At 44.8% G+C, this 18,929-nt stretch overlaps 1 protein-coding gene across 2 annotated transcripts in view; it reads right to left on the bottom strand.

Annotated features, from left to right (window-relative positions):
• Window positions 1-18,929, bottom strand: part of fars2 (phenylalanyl-tRNA synthetase 2, mitochondrial) — a 135,192-nt gene that overhangs the window by 37,430 nt on the left and 78,833 nt on the right. For both annotated transcript variants that reach the window (XM_085285750.1, XM_085285751.1), the window contains exons 8-9: window positions 6,866-7,026; window positions 697-872 (exon numbers count right to left, since the gene is read on the bottom strand). In XM_085285750.1, coding sequence (XP_085141876.1) covers window positions 697-872; window positions 6,866-7,026 — 337 coding nt within the window. The remainder of the gene's footprint in view (window positions 1-696; window positions 873-6,865; window positions 7,027-18,929) is intronic.

Here is an 18,929-nt window from a genome sequence, read left to right on the forward strand (position 1 = left end):
AGCATGTCTTTATCCTGTCTTCCTTCTCTTACCCCAACCAATCACAGCAGATGGCCCCGCCCCTCCCTGAGCCTGGTTCTGCTGGAGGTTTCTTCCTGTTAAAAGGGAGTTTTTCCTTCCCACTGTCACCAAACTGCTTGCTCATAGGGGGTCATATGATTGTTGGGTTTTTCTCTGTACCTATGAAGCGCCTTGAGACGACTTTTGTTGTGATTTGGCGCTATATAAATAAAATTGAATTGAATTATTATATAAGGTGCTACTAAACTCAGAGTGGACTGCAGCTCTTGATGCCAGCTAGCTTAGAAACCCGACTAAAGCTCAGAGCTAGCATCACAGTAAGAGGCTTTAATGCTAAAATGGCATATCAATAATGGCATAGTAATTCTTTGATAGTCTATCTGTGGTAAATACAGATCTGCTCCACCAGCAAATACCCTCAAATATTTGTTATATCACAAATGAACCAAAGCAAGACAAGCACTGAGTTCATCGAAGCTCCTGGTCCCTCACAACCAAACAGCTTGTTAATCACTCTCAACCTGGGATATCAATAAAGACAGTCACCTCAACCGTCGCTGATGTTTGCTTAATCACAGGGTGTACCAGCAGCACTCTGAGCAGGAGGAGGGAATTTAGCATCATAATGACCTGTGCAAAAAGAGCCATTTACTGACCCTCAGTGGGTTTTCTTACTTTGGGTGTGTGAAATTGTCCACGAGAGACACTTTCTCCACCAGGTCTCCTCCGATGGAGCGCACCAGCTCGTAGAAGTCGTTCTCTGTGAAGCTCTCTCTGCCTGCCTCGCTCTCTTTGCCGTTCGGCAGCCAGAAGGAGATGTCGTTATGGAGAGGTGGGTACTTACTGAGCGTCTGAAAAACAAACGTATAAAACAACAATGACTGACAGCTCAACTTAAAAATGTTCACTGTAAGCAATGGTGGAAATATTAACTGATAATTTCTCTTTACAAAAAAGTCCCTGAAAAACAGAGCTAGGCACACGATTGGTTCATCGTGTCGATAGGTAAGTAACTGATTAGCCATGGAGGTAAGTAGGTAGGTGGTTGAATGAGCATCTAGGTAGGTGGGCACTTGATTGGTTCATTAAATAGTGGTTAGTTATCTAGGCAGGCAATTATTTAGTCGTGTAGGTGAGTAATTGATTACCCAAACAGGAAGGTAGGGAACTGGTTTATTGCATAGGCTGGTAATCACATGTTTGGTTAGTCATGTACATAGGTGGGTGGGAAAGCAATTAGTTGGTTGTGTAGTAAAGCAAAGGAAAGGAATTGGTTGTTTAGATTGGTAGTTAATTAATTACTTAATTAGTTAGCCGTACAAGTATGTAGCTAGGTAGTTGGTTAAGTGTCTACATGGGTGGGTACTTAACTGGTTAGTTATCAAAGTAAGCAAGCAGGCAAAGAGTTGGTTGGTTGTGTAGTTATGTAAGTGATGAGCCATGCTGGCAGGTACACAGATTGGTTGGTTGCAAAGGTGGTAGATGAATGTAGGTGAGTCCTTAATTGACAGGCACGCAGTTGGTTGTTTGCACAGGTAGACTGGCAGGTATGTAACTGGTTAGCCATGCTAGCAGAGAGACTGGTTGGCAGGCTGGTTGTGTAAGTAGTTAGGAGGGTGGATGGGTAGCTAGGTCATAGGGAACTGGTTGGTCTGCATTAATATATTTTAACTAAATAATGCAATGATAATTAATGTACCCACTTAATAGTTGCAAAGTACATGATGGATTATATTTGTAATAGTTTTATGTTTAATTGATTGAGTGCTAATGTGGCATAACGCTGTTGTTTTTCTGCTGGTTCGCTGTGGTTTTAGTTTTGTAACGTCTTCATCTGGATTCATGTATTATGTGCAGATGCGTGGCTGAGGTTATTTGTGGCTGATGTTTAGGCCCTGAAGAATAGTTTAATTTCACAATAACACATTATGAGTTATTAATGATCCTCAAAGATGTTGAAATTTTACTTTGTGCACCACATTGATTAGTTTTCGTACATGTACATTTATGGGATATTTGGACTGGAGACTCATTAGAATTTCAAAGTAAACCAAGCATAAACACAAAGATGTAAGGACTGAAGGGGTAATCAGCACACCAACTGCAGAGATTGAGAGATGAGGTGAATAAAAATGAGCTGAAAGTGCAGATTCAAGCAACAAAAAAGAACCCAATGAATAACAGAAGAAGAAATGTGACAGAAAGTGGAGAAGAGAAACAGCCCGACTGTAGGAAGAAAGAGGAGAAAGTGCAGCAGAGAGTAAAACACAAAGACAATAACACATTAAAACTTTATCGGGACGACAGAATAAATGTGATGTTTTATGCAGCGACAGACTGAAGGAGAGATTCCTATCATCTGTCACTTGTTTATTATGCTCAGAATAACTTGCACAGAGTGAGAGAAGTTGCTGTTATTTCTGCTCCTGAATGATATTTTCTTAATTTTCTCTCCATCTTAATGCTATTCACTGAGACACATCAATCTGTGTGACACTGGTTTTTCCACCTTTGAAACAAAAGTCAGAACAAAACAAGGAAAAGTGAAACATGCCAACTTAATGTTATTTAGTTATGTTCTGTAGAAACTGGGCTGTAGTTAGCTCAATTCAAAGGTGGAGGTAAAGAACAGCAAGGTGATCAGTTGGTTGGTCAGTTTGTTTCATATGTTATCAAAGACTAGTTTACTTTAGTTAACTGCAGGAGGAAGGCAGGTGGTTCAGTGATGGATCAGTTAGCTGCTGTTTGGGTTTTTGTCAGTGAAGGCTTGACATTGGTTGGACAGTCAGTTGGTGGTTGGTAGATTTCTGGTTTGTTACCCAGGATGAAAGGTATCACCAGTTCGCTGTAAGTTGTTGGTTTAGGTAGTGGTTGGTTAGTTGCCTGCACATGTAGGTGATTAGTTAGACAAAAAAGTCAATTAGTGGTTAGTTTGTTTGTTGCGGTTTAAGACAAGTTGTTGGTTGGCTGGTTTGCAAAGTAGATGGCTGGTTGTCAAGGAACATAGACAACAACTGGTTAGCTGTGTAGACAGCTACACAGACAGGCAGGTAGGTAAATGGTTGGTTACACAGGCAGGCAATTGCTCGGTTAGGTAACTAAGAAGGTAGGTAGATGAAAGGTTGGCTGGTTAGCAAGAAAGGGGCCTATTGAGCAGTTGGTTGGCAGGTAAAAGTTGGTTGGTTTGCTGGGTAGGTTTGAGAAAACGTGACGTCTTAAAGTAGGTGGTTGGTTAGATAGATTAGTTGGTTGGGTTGCTGGTTGGGCAAGCAGATAAGTAACTGATTGGCTGATTTTGGTAAGTGTTAGTTAATTATAAATGAACTGGAAACCAAACTTTATTTATTCATCTATTCATAAAGTTGTAACATTTATTTATTAAGTGCTTTTCACAAAGCGCTGCACACGAGGGTTAAATAAACAATTCATACATATTTCAGTAAAGGACAGAAGTAAAACTGGTAGAAGAACAGAGAGAAGAACGAGTCTCATTTGATATTTTTATACTCAGTCGAGCGTCAGGGAAAGACTTTGCACAGCAGGTGGTAGGTGAGGAGAGAAGTATCCACATATTTCTGACCATACTGTGCAGACGTATGGAGGGAGGTGAGCCGTCTGTTTACACTATAATAGTTTAGTGGCACTGCACAGCTCCCTGAAGCCATTTGTGTGTGTGCGTATACAAACATACACACCGACACCCAAGGAGTCTATTTCCTGTTAGGCCCTGGGCGGTCACAGTTCATTACCTGTGGATGTGGGGGCCAGTAAAGGCTTTCGGGGGAGAGGTGGAGAGCCTTAGCCCAGGAGAGGTGAACTGACCCTGGGCAGGAGATGAGCCATGCTCCCCGGGCCCCTCTGGAGAAACAGAGTTTATCAATAAAACTTACAGGGCTGTGAGGAGGACAGCAGGAGGACAGCAGGGTCGCTCCCTCACTCCTCACGTCTTCAGCTTAACAACACTGATTATGTGTTTATTGTAATTTGTCAGATACAGTTAAACCTTTATTGAATGCACTCACTGTGGGCTGTTTCAAAAGCATTTGCTATTTACAATTTATTTCCTCTCGTTTCCTTCAGTTTGTTCAGATCAAAAGACAATGAAGTAAGATTATAACCTAAAGGAGATTATTACCAGCCGACTCAGAGGACGACATAAACTGAGTGAATATTTGTCCATGTGAGCTGACAAACTTCAGCTTAAGAGTAAAACTTTGTTGATTCTGTCACAAAAGCACAAAAAAATAGTGGTCCAGATAAGTTCTGAAAGTACCGTGCACGTGATGTCAGCCATCACTTGTTCTTTGGAAGGCGGTAGTTCACAGATCAACTGGCTGTTTGTTTGCTAGTTTGGTGGCTGTCGGATAAAGAGGTCAGTGGGTCTTTCGTTGCATGTTTCATTGGTGCTAAAAGTAGAAGATTGGTCCGCCCGCTAGAAATAAAGGTCATCAGGGTCAGGTGGTAGGAAGGTAAGGACGTGATTGGGCTGCCAGGTAGGTGACGATAGGTTGTACTTTCAAAGGCAGCAGTTCTTCTCATCAAGTGTTTGATTGGTTTGTTGGGTATTAAGGTAAGTTGGTAGGTAATGAAGTTAGTTGGTCATCAGCTGCTCTTTCTCATTGTTGGTGAAGGGATGGGATTGGTTGGCTGACAAGGAAGAAAGATTGTGTAGGTCAGCTGGTAGTTAGGTGGGGTAAATACAGGCAGATATTAGCTGTACAATGGAGGGAGGTGTTGTCTGCTCGGTTCAGTTTTTTGGTTTGTTGGTCGGATGTTAAGGAAGTTGGGTGACTTCTTTGCTAGCTAGGCAGGTGGTTTGATTGGACAGCGGTTAATGAAGGTTTAGCATTGGTTGGCTGAGTGCGATGAACACGTGTTGTGAAACGGTTCAAAGACGCTGTGTTTGGATAAGGTGACACTGGTTCATGTCGTTGTTTTCACCAACCACCCTTCCAGCGTCTCCTCTCACTCTCTTCATTCTTACTAAGGTATCTTTCAGCACTTTGTTTCTTCCATTTAATCGTTCCTCCTCCACTTTCCCCTCTCAGACTTTGGTGCCTCTTTAGTCATTTACATTTTCCTCTGTTTTCCTGACACACTTTAATCTGTTTTCCCTCTTTTTCCTTTTCCCCACACTTTATTTCTCTTATTTATTTCAAGCATTTCTTTTTTTAATCACTTCCTCAAACTCGCTTCAGTATATTTTTTCCATTAAAGCTGTGTTTTGTCTCTCATTTTTCCTCACTAATGTCACCCCCTACTTTCTCTCACCTTACGTTTCACTCAATCCTTTTATTTTTTTACATCTAAAGATCTTTTATTCAAATAACTGCATTTAGTCAGATTCTGCATCTATTCTTATCCTCTTCTTTCCTCTGTCCTACCTCTCGCCTCATTTATTCCTCATTCCCTGCTTCCTCCCTCCATCTGTTTTCTGCCTCGTCCACCCCACCATCCCTCCTCTTCATCTTACTCCTCTCTTTTCTCCTCTTTGCCCTCCAACAGTCACTTGAAATGTTCTTTATTAGTGAAGACGAGAGTTGACAAAGAGCACCTTTAGTGGGGACGGAGTAACCGCTGTGTGAACCTGCACACACCCCACAGTGTGTGTGTGTGTGTGTGTGTGTGTGTTGATGATGGTGGGGTCAGTGGAAGTGACTGGTGCCGGCTGATGTGAGCCCCCACTGTCAAAATGTTTTATGCATGAGGTTAAGAGGCAAGAACACACACACACACACACACACACACACACACACACACACACACACACACACACGGAGTGAGGGTGTAAAGTGTGGTTACAGGTAGGTGGGCTGCTGCTTTGTCATTGGCTGGTAGGAAGTATGTGCGACTCTCGATCACCACGGCCCACAAATAAGAAACAGTCTGTTTGCAGCTTTTTTAAACGGTGGCTGTATAACAAGGAGGACGTTGTTAACGGCAAATTAATTTCTGCATTTGTGAATTAATTCACGACGGTAGAAGATTGTTTTTATTACGAGAGACTCGGACTCGTTATTGCATCTGAAGGTAAACTAACCGAGCCAGCAGTTATTACAGGTTAGTGATGAACACACAAGCACAGACACGGTGTTGTAGCTGAAGAGAGACATGACTGAACACAGCAGAGACACAATAAGACTGCACGGAGGGTAAACAGGAAGCAGAGGACAAAGGAAAATGGAAATGAAACGAATGGACGAAGGGAAACGAGGAGAGCAGTGAAGAGAGGAGGGAAGAAAAGATAAGGTGACGAAAGCAAAATAATGGGACTGAAACAAAAGGAAACAAGATCAAATTAAGGGCAAGGGGAGGAGCTTTCATTAACGAATGAAAGGAAACAAGAAGTGAAAGGAAAGGACAAAGGAGAGGAAGGCACGTAAACAGAACAGGAAAGAAAAGAAGACAAGGATGGAAGACAGACTTTAGCTCTTTCATTCTGCAGTCGGTACGTTCATCCGTCTTCAGGATGGTAAATGGCCTGTATTTGTAAAGCGCTTTACTCGTCCCTAAGGACCCCAAAGCACTTCACACATCCAGTCATCCACCCATTCATCCACCCATTCACACACTGGTGATGGCAGCTACATTGTAGCCACAGCCACCCTGGGGCGCACTGACAGAGGCGAGGCTGCCGGACACTGGCGCCACCGGGCCCTCTGGCACCACCAGTAGGCAACGGGTGAAGTGTCTTGCCCAAGGACACAACGACCGAGACTGTCGGAGCCGGGGCTCGAACCGGCAACCTTCCGATTGCAAGGTGAACTCTCAACTCTTGAGCCACGATCGCGTTTATTTGTGAAAATCTGCTCCTCTTCCACTCAGGTGTGATGTTTGTGTCTACCTGGAAGCAGACGGGTTGGTGGATGTCCTGAACTCTGAACTGTTTGAGGAAGCGCTCGTCCTGACTCCAGAACAGCCGGATATCCGGGATGCTGTAGAGGACCATCGCCAGCCTCTCCAGGCCCAGACCGAACGCCCAGCCCAGCTTGTCCCCCGCCCCCGCTGCACAAACACAGAACATAGGAAACAGCCGTCAGCAGACAAGCTAACGAATCACTTTAGTCAGTCAGGCAGAGGAAGTGCTCTGTGGAAAATACATACAAAATAAAAGCATCACACTTCTCCGTCTAGCACCTCGCTTTCATCTGATCTCTGAATGAATGAATGCTGATGAATAAAACAGTTTAAGACCAAAAGAGAAGCACTTGGTGGAGCGTCTCACCAAAACCCCAAACAGACCAGCAGCTCCCGGGTCGTCTGGGGTAAAATCTACTGTTTTTATCAAAGCAGTCTTACGGCTTTTAATATGGCAAAAATATTCCACCCACTGTCGGCCCAACTGCACGTTTAAGAAGTGACGAAGACGTAAGGCTCACCATCAGATAAGCAAAGGACCCTCACTGATCACTTATAGTCTAAATATGCATCCAATCACGCGAAGGCTTCAGTCTCTGAAACTCTAAACTCGCAACGAAACACAAACCTAAAATTACTCATTTCTATTCTAGTCCTTCTTTACAATAATGTGTCAAACACATCTGACCTCGTCCAAAGAGAGGCCACGCTGACCCCATCTACATCACCTTTAGGTAAAACATGGACTGCCGATGAACCACCACACCATCCTAAATCAAACTCGACGCAGCCGGTCTGTCATCACTCTGAGAGGACAAAGGAGGAAGCAGAGCGTCTCAGCACGTCTCGCTCAATTTACAGAAAGAACAGATCCCAGCACTGAGGGTATTTTTAGAAACGGGGACATTTTGACCAGTTAAAACGATCTGTGAGGCTTAGAAACCTCAAAGATTTGACAGCTCGAATCACAATAGCAAATTTTATCCAACAGAAATGTAAAAGTATATTATAAAACCCAGCATGTCTCATTGTTCCATACACCATATATTTATGCTGAAAGTTCAGTTAGCTTCTTCCTTAGGACTTCCTTTGGCCTCACTGCAGACTGGTTGGTGACCCCAGGCTGTCGGCTGAAATCGTCCATACAGAGGGGACCGCACCAAAACCCTTCCTGTGATTGTGTTGGTCGTGAGCAGATTGTTGGAGTGGCTGTGGTTTCCACAAACTCCAATCAGCAACAATACGTAAAAACAGACTTGTCTTCATTACCACTCCAACCAACAGGGTTCATAAAGCCGAACCTTTACTTTCAAAGCGAATGGTTTCTGTTCTTTAGTTTGTGTGGCACTTCTCACAGTTTCACTGCTGCTCCATGAGTAGTTGGCAACTTCCATGCAAACCATGGGCGAGCGGGGCAATCTAACATGGACCAAAGACACCGCAAGGAAGCTTTTGGTGCAGCACCACCTTTGCAACTACTTGTTGGGGAATTTAACCCTATAGTGACCTGTGGTTGCTCGGGGGTCTCAGGTCTGTGAGACTGTCCTGTTTTTGTTCTCAGTGGCGTTTGTTAGGACACGTGATGCCTGTGAGGTTTTCTGATACTTTGGTTCAGGAATTGTGGGGACATTTTGTTTGGTCCTCACCATAACAGGAAGGCATACGTGTGTGTGTGTGTGTGTGTGTGTGTGTGTGTGTGTGTGTGTGTGTGTGTGTGTGTGTGATACTTCAGTGGACTCCTCTCTATTATTCAAGACTTCAACTTAATGCTGTCAATAAATCGTTACAACCTTATGTGACCGCCTACAACACACACCTGTGCGCTCTCTCTCTCACACACACACACACACACACACACACACACACACACACACACACACACACACTCTTTCCTCAGTTATTTTTGAGACTTCATTGATCGGAGGGGAAAGCTCTCCTCCGGTCTCTCTGTGTGATTCCCTGAAGGCAGCAGATGGACTAAAGCTGCTGTTTGTGGCTTTGCAGCACTTCAGCAGGTATGGCCGCCTCCTCCTGTGTGTAAACTAAGCCACGTGTAGACAAAATGCCCAACAAGAGTTTGGGCAGCTGAGCCCGACTCCTCAGACTCCTTCAGGTTTATCTTCACAGAGCGGAGGGTGGATGGAAATCAGCACGGTGGTATACAACAGTAACAGTCATCATCGTTTGAGCAGGATTAATCAGGCGATAACTCGACCTTTGGACGTCTTCTCATGTCCTCGTTAATCAAAGTGTCCTCCTGTCAGCAGACTATGAGCTGAACCTGCTCCTCGTGACAGCAGAGAGTTTGAGACTTTAGAGGAGGACACAATCAGGAGGCCAATGAGAGCTGCACTGCAAAAAAGGAATGCAGAGAAATAATTGCTCTGTCTTGATTATGTTGCTTCCATAATTGCTGTAAGCCATAAGTGTAACTGAAAATACATTTCCATGGATTGCACAGTAATAAGCGGGGGTAGAGACCGAGTGCAGCAGGACTGCACTCTGAGACTGGAGAGCAGGCTGCCGGCCAAAACAGCTGTAGTGCTGCTTAATATCGATTCTGCAAGTCTGTGAAACTCTGCTGGAGAGACGAACAGCGTTCCTCCTAAAAACATTCCCACATTTGATGAGAGTCAGAGGTGGACCGCACCGGCCCCGAATCTCTCACAGGTGTTTGTTTGGGTGGAAGACATCCCAATAAAATCCAGGAATTTCAATCCTCAGAGCTCAGACGTGAACACGGTCCACGGGTCAAGCTCCGGAAATCCAGTTACCACAGGTGAGTCCAAGAGGCCACGCCCCCAAACATCAAGTGGTAAAACAGACACAGAGGCCCAAACAGTTTTTTGTCAGGGTGTAAACTGTTCAGGTGTGTCAGTCGGAGCTGGCATCAGGTGTTTTTTTCTTTCATAAATCGAACGTCTGACATTTATTATTATTGAAAACCTGAGCTAGAGCACAACCTCAGAGCAACGTGATTAAATAGTTCAAATGTTCATACTGATGTTTTCTACATAAACACTCTGATCACGCAGGACCTGTCATGGTCCTGTCACATCAACACCGTGGTGAAAAAGGCCCGACAGCGTCTCTACCACCTCAGACGCTTGAGAGACTTCCAACTGCCCTCCAAGGTGCTCAGGAACTTTTACTCGTGCACCATAGAGAGCATCCTGGCGGGAAACATCTTAACCTGGTTCGGGAACAGCACCATGCAGGACAGACGAGCTCTACAGAGGGTTGTGCGGTCAGCTGAGCGCACCATCCGCTCCGAGCTCCCTGACCTGCACTCAATCTACAGCAGGCGGTGCTGGACCAAGGCCAGGAAGATGGTGAAGGACCTCAGCCATCCCAACAACAGACTGTTCTCTCTGTTGAGGTCAGGAAAGCGATTCCGCTCCCTGAAGACCAACACAGAGAGACTGAGGAGGAGCTTCTTCCCGCAGGCGATACGGTCTCTCAATCACACCACCACACAGTACTGACCCACACATATGGTTCTTACACACACACTGGACTTTCTGGACTTTGGTTTTGCACAACACTGGTCACTATATTCTTCATTTCCGGTTAATACTTGTACAGCTGCTGTTATTGTGTATATATTTATTTATATTTAGATTTCTTCATACATTCTTATATAGTTCTATATTGTGTATTGTGTCTTTTGTTGTACAGTTATTTTATTTTCAACTTTAATTTATATATTTATCTTTATCTTATTCTTCCCAGTTAAATTTACCCTTCATTCTAATTTGTGTTGTACAGTTATTTCATTTTTAACCTTAATTTATATTTTATTCCTTCCTAGTTAAATTTACCCTTTTTAATTTTTCATATTTATTTCCTATCTTATTCATAGCCTTTTCCTTTTTTGTTCTCTTTAGGTCACGAGCAGTTGTCCAAGCATTTCACTACATATCGTACTGTGTATGACTGTGTACGTGACAAATAAAATTTGAATTTGAATTTGAATTTGATATCTAAAATGACCTGAAATGATCTCTGAGTTCGACGCTGTCAGTTTCACAGCGCGCCGTCACCACTTCCTGTCAGTCACGGCGCTCGAGATGCTTTTCAAACGGCTGATTTTTCGTTTCAGAACAAAAGTCTTCAGCTGCTTCGAGGCAGGTCAAAGCGAAGGGCAAAACGCTCGGTGGAATAAAGGATTATGGGTAAACCCGAGGATTTCAGGCGCTCCGGCCTGGGACCCAGATGAGAGGGAAGGCATTCCTCTCCCTGGGATGGAGACTAATTGAGACAAACCTATTTCCTTTCTGAAGCACAGACCTTCCAGAAATAGAATCTATGACCCCGTCAGGATCGAAATCCACAGTTTAAGAAACAAAGAGCGGAAAATTTTCATCCAGAGGGAGGAAAACATCCAAGATTTAACTCCGAGGAGAAGAAGAATCCGGCTCTGTGCTCATCTCTTAAGCTACAGAGTTTAGACTGAAGACACAGAAACGACATAAAATAAAGCATCCAAAGTCTAAACCATTTCACGGGTCTGGGTAAAAACAGCAGGAAACAGGAAACAGATAACGGCTGCTTCAGAATAAAAGCCTCATGTCCAGAGGATAAAACATGACTTATAGTCCCTGATGATGTCACAGAGGGCACTTCCTCACATGTCACATCTGGTTTCAAAGATGAAGAAATGAAAACAATCAGCCTGAATCTGTTAAAGCAGTGACCACAGGGTGGCACGCAGGCTGATGGGCGGGCCTTTGGACGTCTGCAGGTATTTAGCATAGAGTTAGTTAAGGCAGTGGTCACCACCCCTGAGTGGTTTGGTACCGGGCCGTGAGAGTTGAGGCTCAGGTGTAAAATTTATGGTTTTCAGGGTTTTTATCGTAACTTGGTTTACCTGGGTCTTTTCTCTCGTGTTGTAGTTGTGCGTCTTATTTTGAAAGAAATGCTTACACGTTACCATAGCGACCTGAGAGCATTAAGGGGCAGAGAGGAGGATGTTACTCTCAATGTCGTTGGTGCATTTCAGGAGGACGCTGCTAATAAAGTTACAGAATTACACAGTGAATTCACGTTTATTGTTATATTTACAAAAGATCACAGTTTTTTCTCGGTCGTGTCGTTTTATTTTGTTGGATTTATCTACCACACCTTAAAGGCCGGTCCGTTGGGAACCGCTGTGTTAAGGAACTGGACACGATGGCTTCACTGGTGGTTTAAATGAAAAAACCCCACAGACACCAATAGGGATGGGTATCGAAACCCGGTTCTTGTTGAGAACCGGTTCCCACTGTTTCACTTCCTTGGAATTGTTTGACGTTTCGTTTTTGCAAACGATTCTCTTATCGATTCCAGTCGCCCTGAATGACGTCACCACGCTGCGGAGCGTCATTTACCTGGCAGGAAACACGGCAGCTCAAACACTCAAAAGTTTGGTTATACTTTACGTGAACGGAAGACAACAGGGCAACTTGCAATACTTGCAAAGTAGATATTTCAGAGTCTGGCTCAGATGCTGGCAGCTCTCGCTGCAGTCTGCCGGTAGCGTCTCCTTTCAGGCCAGGATAGACGAACGTCACCGAGCAGAGACTCAGTTTGTGGTCAAAGGCTTGCACCCGTTTGCCACAGCAGATGATTTTCAGTAAATGAATGTGTTTAATTGTAGGCAGGGACATTACTGGATATTCTTGTGTAGTTGCTACAGAATAATTTATGTTTTACTTTGTTATTGCTACAGAAGAATATTTATTTTATTATTTTACATTTACATTTTTTTTCCTGGGGACCCTGTGACACCCCATTGAAGAGCCGTAGGCTGGATCTCTTAAGATCTCACTGCTGGGTTTGTAAGGCCATGTTACTCCTACATTTCTATCTTATTCAAAGAGAAGATATGAAACAAAGTTCTAAGCTAATCGACCTTAGTGTTCTCCTTTTTTAAAAAGAATCGATAAAGAATCGAATCGTTAAACAGAATCGAAAATGGAATCGGAATCGTGAAAATCTTATCAATACCCATCCCTAGACACCAACCAGGTTCACCAGCTCAGCTCATACATTTGTTACTGTATGTTAACCAGGTGAACAGTATCATGACTGCAGCATCTTTACTATGTAAAGTGCTCGAGGTAGCCATCACTGTATAAGTGAATAAATCTCCAGTCTGAATTCTGTCTTTGCTCCATTAGACCAAACTCAACATTAGAGCAAAGATAAAAGCTCGTCATCGATTCATGCTGAAGGTTTGCCGGTGAATCGAGCTTCAGATCGGCGCGCCCACCTTCAGGAACACTCGTCTCCACTTTAATCCCATCTTGTTAGGTCCGTGTTTCACATGTGAAGGCTTCAAATCCCTCGGAGCCGGCTCCTCCTCCGCGTGGCTGAAGAGGATTTAAACAGTGAAATCAATACCAGCTCGCGCTTTTAACTGGATTAGACCGGCCGCCGTGTCACATGGAGCGAGAAGGTAATCAGCCAATCAGACGTTGTTAATAAAAGCTAAAAGGTAAAAGCTTGTTGCCCTCGGGACTTCGGTCGGAGGAAAAAGGTTGAAATGCTGAACGATGAGATTTACTGTTGAAGCTCCAGTTTGGAGTCCATTTGTGGATTTTGTTTTATGATTTCACACAGTGTTCCCGAGGACACGGAGTTCCTCCGGAGTTTCATAAATGGGAAATACTCAAATAAAGCACTGGAGCATGCACTGCTTTAATGTGCGTCGCTGAACCTCCTGGCGCCACTTCCAGGGTGCTGTGGTGGCTGTTAAGTGAAACTGGAGTGAAAGATTGCAAATCCCAGCTCATTAAACCAGGACCAGGACCGGGTTCTTCCTCTGGTCTTCATCAAACAGCCAGAGCTGCCAAAAAGTTTACAGACGCAAAACAACAGACCAACCAGCTCCACCTGCACGAAAACAGGTTGTTATCGGTCCCACCGAGTCCGTGAAGAAACTCAAAGAACACGCAGCACCGACCAACAGGGAGAGACTGGATTCTTATCTGTTTTGCATAAATCTGCAAAAACAATTAGCTGTGTGGCGGCGGCAGCAACGGCGAGGCCTCGGGCCGTCATTTGGCTTTCAGACTCATTTTCTGAGGTCAGCCGCTCAGCGAGAAGTGGGCGGAGAGGCCCGGGATGTAATCCTGCTATTTTTCTAAACATTTGTGAGTGGCGGCATTCAAATAGCTGTCTGTTAATGGAAAACACACCCAGGGGTACACACACACACACACACACACACACACACACACACACACACACAGGTGGGTGGACGCACAGCGAGCTGGAGAAGAATTACCTGCTTTGATTGGAAATGTTTCTGCTTATTATGATGATGTGTAACCTCCTTGAACCCCCGTGGGTGCGTGAACGAGTACACGCCGCGCCCGTGCACGCCAACACGCAAACACACTTCCTCCTTTACATCCTGGTCCCGTCGGTCCCGGTCCAATCAGCAGTCGGGGAACGTGGTTTCTATGCTAATGAGCGCGGGGTCGTGGGGTCGAAGAGGATGAGGGACCGCACTGGAATAAATCTCCACTTCATGATAGCGTGCGATCAATCAGACTCACGACACTCCTCCTCCTCATCGCTGCGTTTCTTTTTCTTCTGCCTGCTCCTCCTTCACCTCCCATCTCTGTCTCCTCTGCATCTTTCCTCCCTCTTTTATTCGTTCACTAGTTTTCCTTCTCATAAAACTCTCCAGCATCTTTCCTCTCGCGTCTTTTTTCTTCATGTCAGATTGAAGATCTTTCATCTCGTCCTCTTGTCTCTATCTGCCTGCAGTTTTGATTTAATGAGCAGAAACTGATTAAATCCTGACTGACGACTTTTATTCCACAAAGAAAACAGGACAGAGCTCTTACTAAGACAGGCAGGACGCATCATCAGGCGCACTGCATGGACTCCATTATTCACTGATAATTCACCGATGAACACCCATCATCTCCAGAGAGCCCAAAGATGATATCTGGCTGCCCTGCAGCTGTTTAAGTCCAGATGTTATCTTTCATCTCTGCCTGCAACCAGTTGTAGTCTTTTCCTGGAGCTTGTCAAAGCAGTAAAACAGCCCTTTAAAGGGTCTGTCCACAGAGTGCCGTTTATTTCAGAAGCCTTGCAGTCGATGCTTCGTCATCTTGCATTCATAGATGTGGTTTTGCTTGGTTTATTGAGCGATGAGCTCCAAGTTGTGCTGAGGTAGTTTGGAGTGCAAAGGCTTTAGGATGGAATGAGAAACCTTCCAAGTCTGAAGGTGGATAAAGCTGCAGGGACCACTCTTACTGGGAATGAGCTGCTGCCTCCATTTGATCGGTTCAAGTATCTCAGGAAGTCTTACTCACGAGCGGAGGAAGAGTGAAAGTGATGATTGCCAGATTGATTGGTTTAATTGTCTGCTGTGGTGAAGAGAGGTCTGAACACCAAGGTGACACCAAACTCCCGAGCTGCAGATCGAAAGGATAAGATCAAGGATACAGGATGCAGAAAGCTTCCTCTGAAGCTTCTCTTCCTCGTAGACATAGGCTGAGGAGCTCGGTCACCCAGCAGGAGTAAAGACACCGACAGGAATCTGACTGGGATGGATCCTGAGTGACGTGTTTCCTGTATGACCAACCAGGAAGAGAACCTGATGCAGATGCTGGTGGCTGGAGATAAGGGCAACTGGAAAAGTGTCATGTTTGTCTGTGGGTGGATGATGGATGGGTGAATGGATGGTTGTTGAATAGATGGATGCTGATGGAGGGATGGATCAATAGATGGATGGATGGCCTGAGCTCCATCACGGTAGCCTCTGTTGCACAGGTAACCTTCCATGTTCACGTCTCGGGTGGAGGTGGTGTTTGGTAGCTGGATCCTTGATGGTGGAGAGCTTCATGCCTCGGTGGGAGACTCGGTAAGATTTCGTGCTGCTTCAGCCGGTTCAGCTCCACCGACTCCCTCGTATGTTTTCCGGCACTCTTTAGGTTTGTGGTAAACTGACGCCTCCTTTTTCCTTATTGTTGGCCTCCAACAGTTTTACTCCAAAGAGCTGATTTTGCAGTGCACACTGCTCCGGGTGGGGTTGGGGGTCCGGCTCCTTACTGCTCCCAGTCGGGCAGCAGCTGTTCCCACGGCGCCTCCTTCAGATTCAGTTAAGGTCGCGTCCAAGGTTGTCTTTGTACTTTCAGATTCCTCGTTTCTTTATGCATGTGCTGACGGTCTGGTCCAGATGTGTGATATGAAGTTCTCTGACCTTATTATAAAAACCTAATAACTAATAAGTAACTGTAAAGAATGTGCATATTTGCATACAGACAAAATTAAGTACTTTTCCATCTTGTCCTTAATCTCTTCTGTATGTTTCTCTCCCCTCCTCGCTCCTCTTCTTCCTCCCCCTGTCTGGTATCAGTTCCTCCTCCTCTCTGCTCATCTGTCTCCATTCCCTCCTAATTATATTTGCCATGAATATATTTATGACTGCATTATTAGAGACTGTGCAGCGGTGGTTGTGGTTTTAAGCTGCAGGATCTTGATTAAGCGTAATGATTACACAGGCCGCCGTGACAGAAAACACACCTTGTAATTGGACAGGGTGACTGCAGGTTTGTGCAGATGAAATCTGAGACTTCTTAATGCTGCAGAAATGACTGTGAAACCTGATTCTCCCAATATCTGATTTTCAGTGAGGAGAGAAACGCTTCGTAACGAGAAGAGCATTTCTCTCATGGAGATATATTGACCTTTCTGAAACCTCTGAAATATAATTCAGCATTATAATGCTGCATTAAAAGAAATAAGAGCTTTTATCTACAATAAAAACATCCTCTTGACCCAAGGAGTTTCTTTGAACACACACACTCTTTGTGAAAGAAAGAAACTCAAATATAAACCCCTGAGGTTTAGAAGAAAAACAGCCTGAGTGATGTCAAAATCTGGGATTGTTTTCTTTTCGAGCTGGACAGAATTGCCAAACTATGGGAACTAAATGCAGTTTATAAAAGAACAAACAGGTGGGAATAATTCTCTTTTACATGTTATTTAAATATTAAAATAGTAGGAGTTCATTATTTACAAAGTTCAATCTCAACAAAGTCTGAAAAACCAGCTGATGAAACTGCAGATATCCAATATCTATTCAATCGCCCTGCAAGCAACATCTGACCCAGACAGTCCACAGGCGACTGCAGGACTTGTTTCACATCGAGGTCTGCAGCATTCATTTATGCACAGCTCTCTGAGCTCTGGACTGTTGCAGCAGCTTTTGCTCTCTCGGCCGTTCTGTTGCAGATTTGCTGCTGTGCTTGGACCACCGTCCTGTTCATGACCCAGTTTGGACCAAGCTTCAGCTGTGGGACAGACAGCCTCAGCCTTTAATGGCCTCAGTATTAGCAAAGTGATCTGCAGGACATCCTGTGTCTTCTCTTTACACCAACCACCTGTGTGTTTATGTGTTTTCTAGTTTAGTTTTAATGAATTACCTTTCATGTTTTGTGATTACTCAGTCTTTATCACTTACTTTGAACCAATTTGTGACAAATGGGGGGCCTGTCCGGGATTCAGAATGGGGGACTTATCTTCCTGAAGAGAAATAAGCATATATCTATCTGATTAATAACTTTCGCAGAAACCTACACTGTATTTATACCTCATTAGTCATCGTGGTGTGAAGAGCTGTGCTGTTTGTCAAGCGTTGAATCTCATCCATAAATTTTAGATGAGTGGAGGCTTGCAGATGTTGAAGCGGTTTATCAAAGAGCTTTAGGGTGTGCTGTCTGCATCAGCGGAGTTCAGAGTTGGATTTGGCGAAGAACCAGCTGTCAGGGGCTTCAGTGCAGATTTATACACTGGAGGTTCGAGGTGCAGGATGGGCCTATGAGCTGGAGTCCTGTGGGCGGGTGACAGATCTGAACTGGGGGGGGTTAGAGGTTTATGATTGGTCGATAAATGGCAGTGCTGCCGGTTAACTCGCTGCATACATTTAAGGGCGCACAACTGATCGGCTCACTGATAATCTGAGGTGCAAATACGGCTCTAATCCAGGGTTAAAGGGGTGTGAGGCTGTTTTTTAAAAAATAAAAAGTATTTTGGTGTTTTACGACCAATCTTGAATACATTGACCTTAACCCAACAACGTTATTCCACTGGGTGTTTGGAGTCTATCAGGTTCAGGTTGATCTATAAAGTAGGAAATCATAAAGTAACTGAGCCGGTTTATAACCCGTGCTTAAGGGGAAATTTGGGTTTCTGTGAAGTGAAGGTTACACTGTTATAGGACTGATTTATGAATCTGAGGTTTTACGCTGTGGACTGGTCCATAAAGTGAGCTTTTATGTTGGTATAAACTGGAGATTTTAGGATATAAGGCTGTCTGTACACCTGAAGTTTCAGGCTGGTGGCCTTGTTTACAACCCGAAGTGTCACAGAGGTCAATAAGATGCAGATTCAGGCTCCAGACTCGTGGAGTCATCGGGTTTCGAGTGTCGTCGCGGGGAGTCTTCGCCTTTTTGCCACATCAGATCTGAGGTTCTTGAGCCTGTCAGCAACCACAGGGATCAACAGCGAGAGCCTGAGAGATGCTGCACATCACCCAGAGCTGCCGGCGGATTAACTGACGCTGCGGCTAATGAAGAGCTTTCAACATAAGAAGAATCACACATCTGAACCACGAAACAGCCAAGCAGCCGAGGAGAGAGACGGCAAAGACGCCCGAATGACGATCAAGAGCCAGTCTGAGTGTGTGTGGGCGGAGCATCACTGAACTAAGCCGCAGTGTGGCGCAGACGTCAGCCAAAACAGATTGCACGACACCCATCGAGGATAGATGGCCCGAGAGCAAATATCAGTGTGTGTGTGTGTGTGTGTGTGTGTGTGTGTGTGTGTGTGTGTGTGTGTGTGTGAGAGAGAGAGAGATGAGACAACCCTCTCCCCTCCCTCCTTCGACTCACACACAGCTCTGCAATGCCAGGCCTGCTCCCTCAGCCAATCAGGAAGGCTATACAAAACAGCGGCGAGGTGTGGGTTGACTTGTGTGTGGCTGTATCGCCCTCTGTGGATGACGTCATTGTTTTATGATCACATGACGCCAGCACTGACGCGTTGGC

Source organism: Mchenga conophoros, linkage group LG9 (genome assembly GCF_057382185.1).
Source record: "Mchenga conophoros isolate Kocher_MC1m ecotype Shallow Benthic linkage group LG9, M_conophoros_male_GT1.1, whole genome shotgun sequence".
Taxonomy (NCBI): Eukaryota; Metazoa; Chordata; class Actinopteri; order Cichliformes; family Cichlidae; genus Mchenga; species Mchenga conophoros.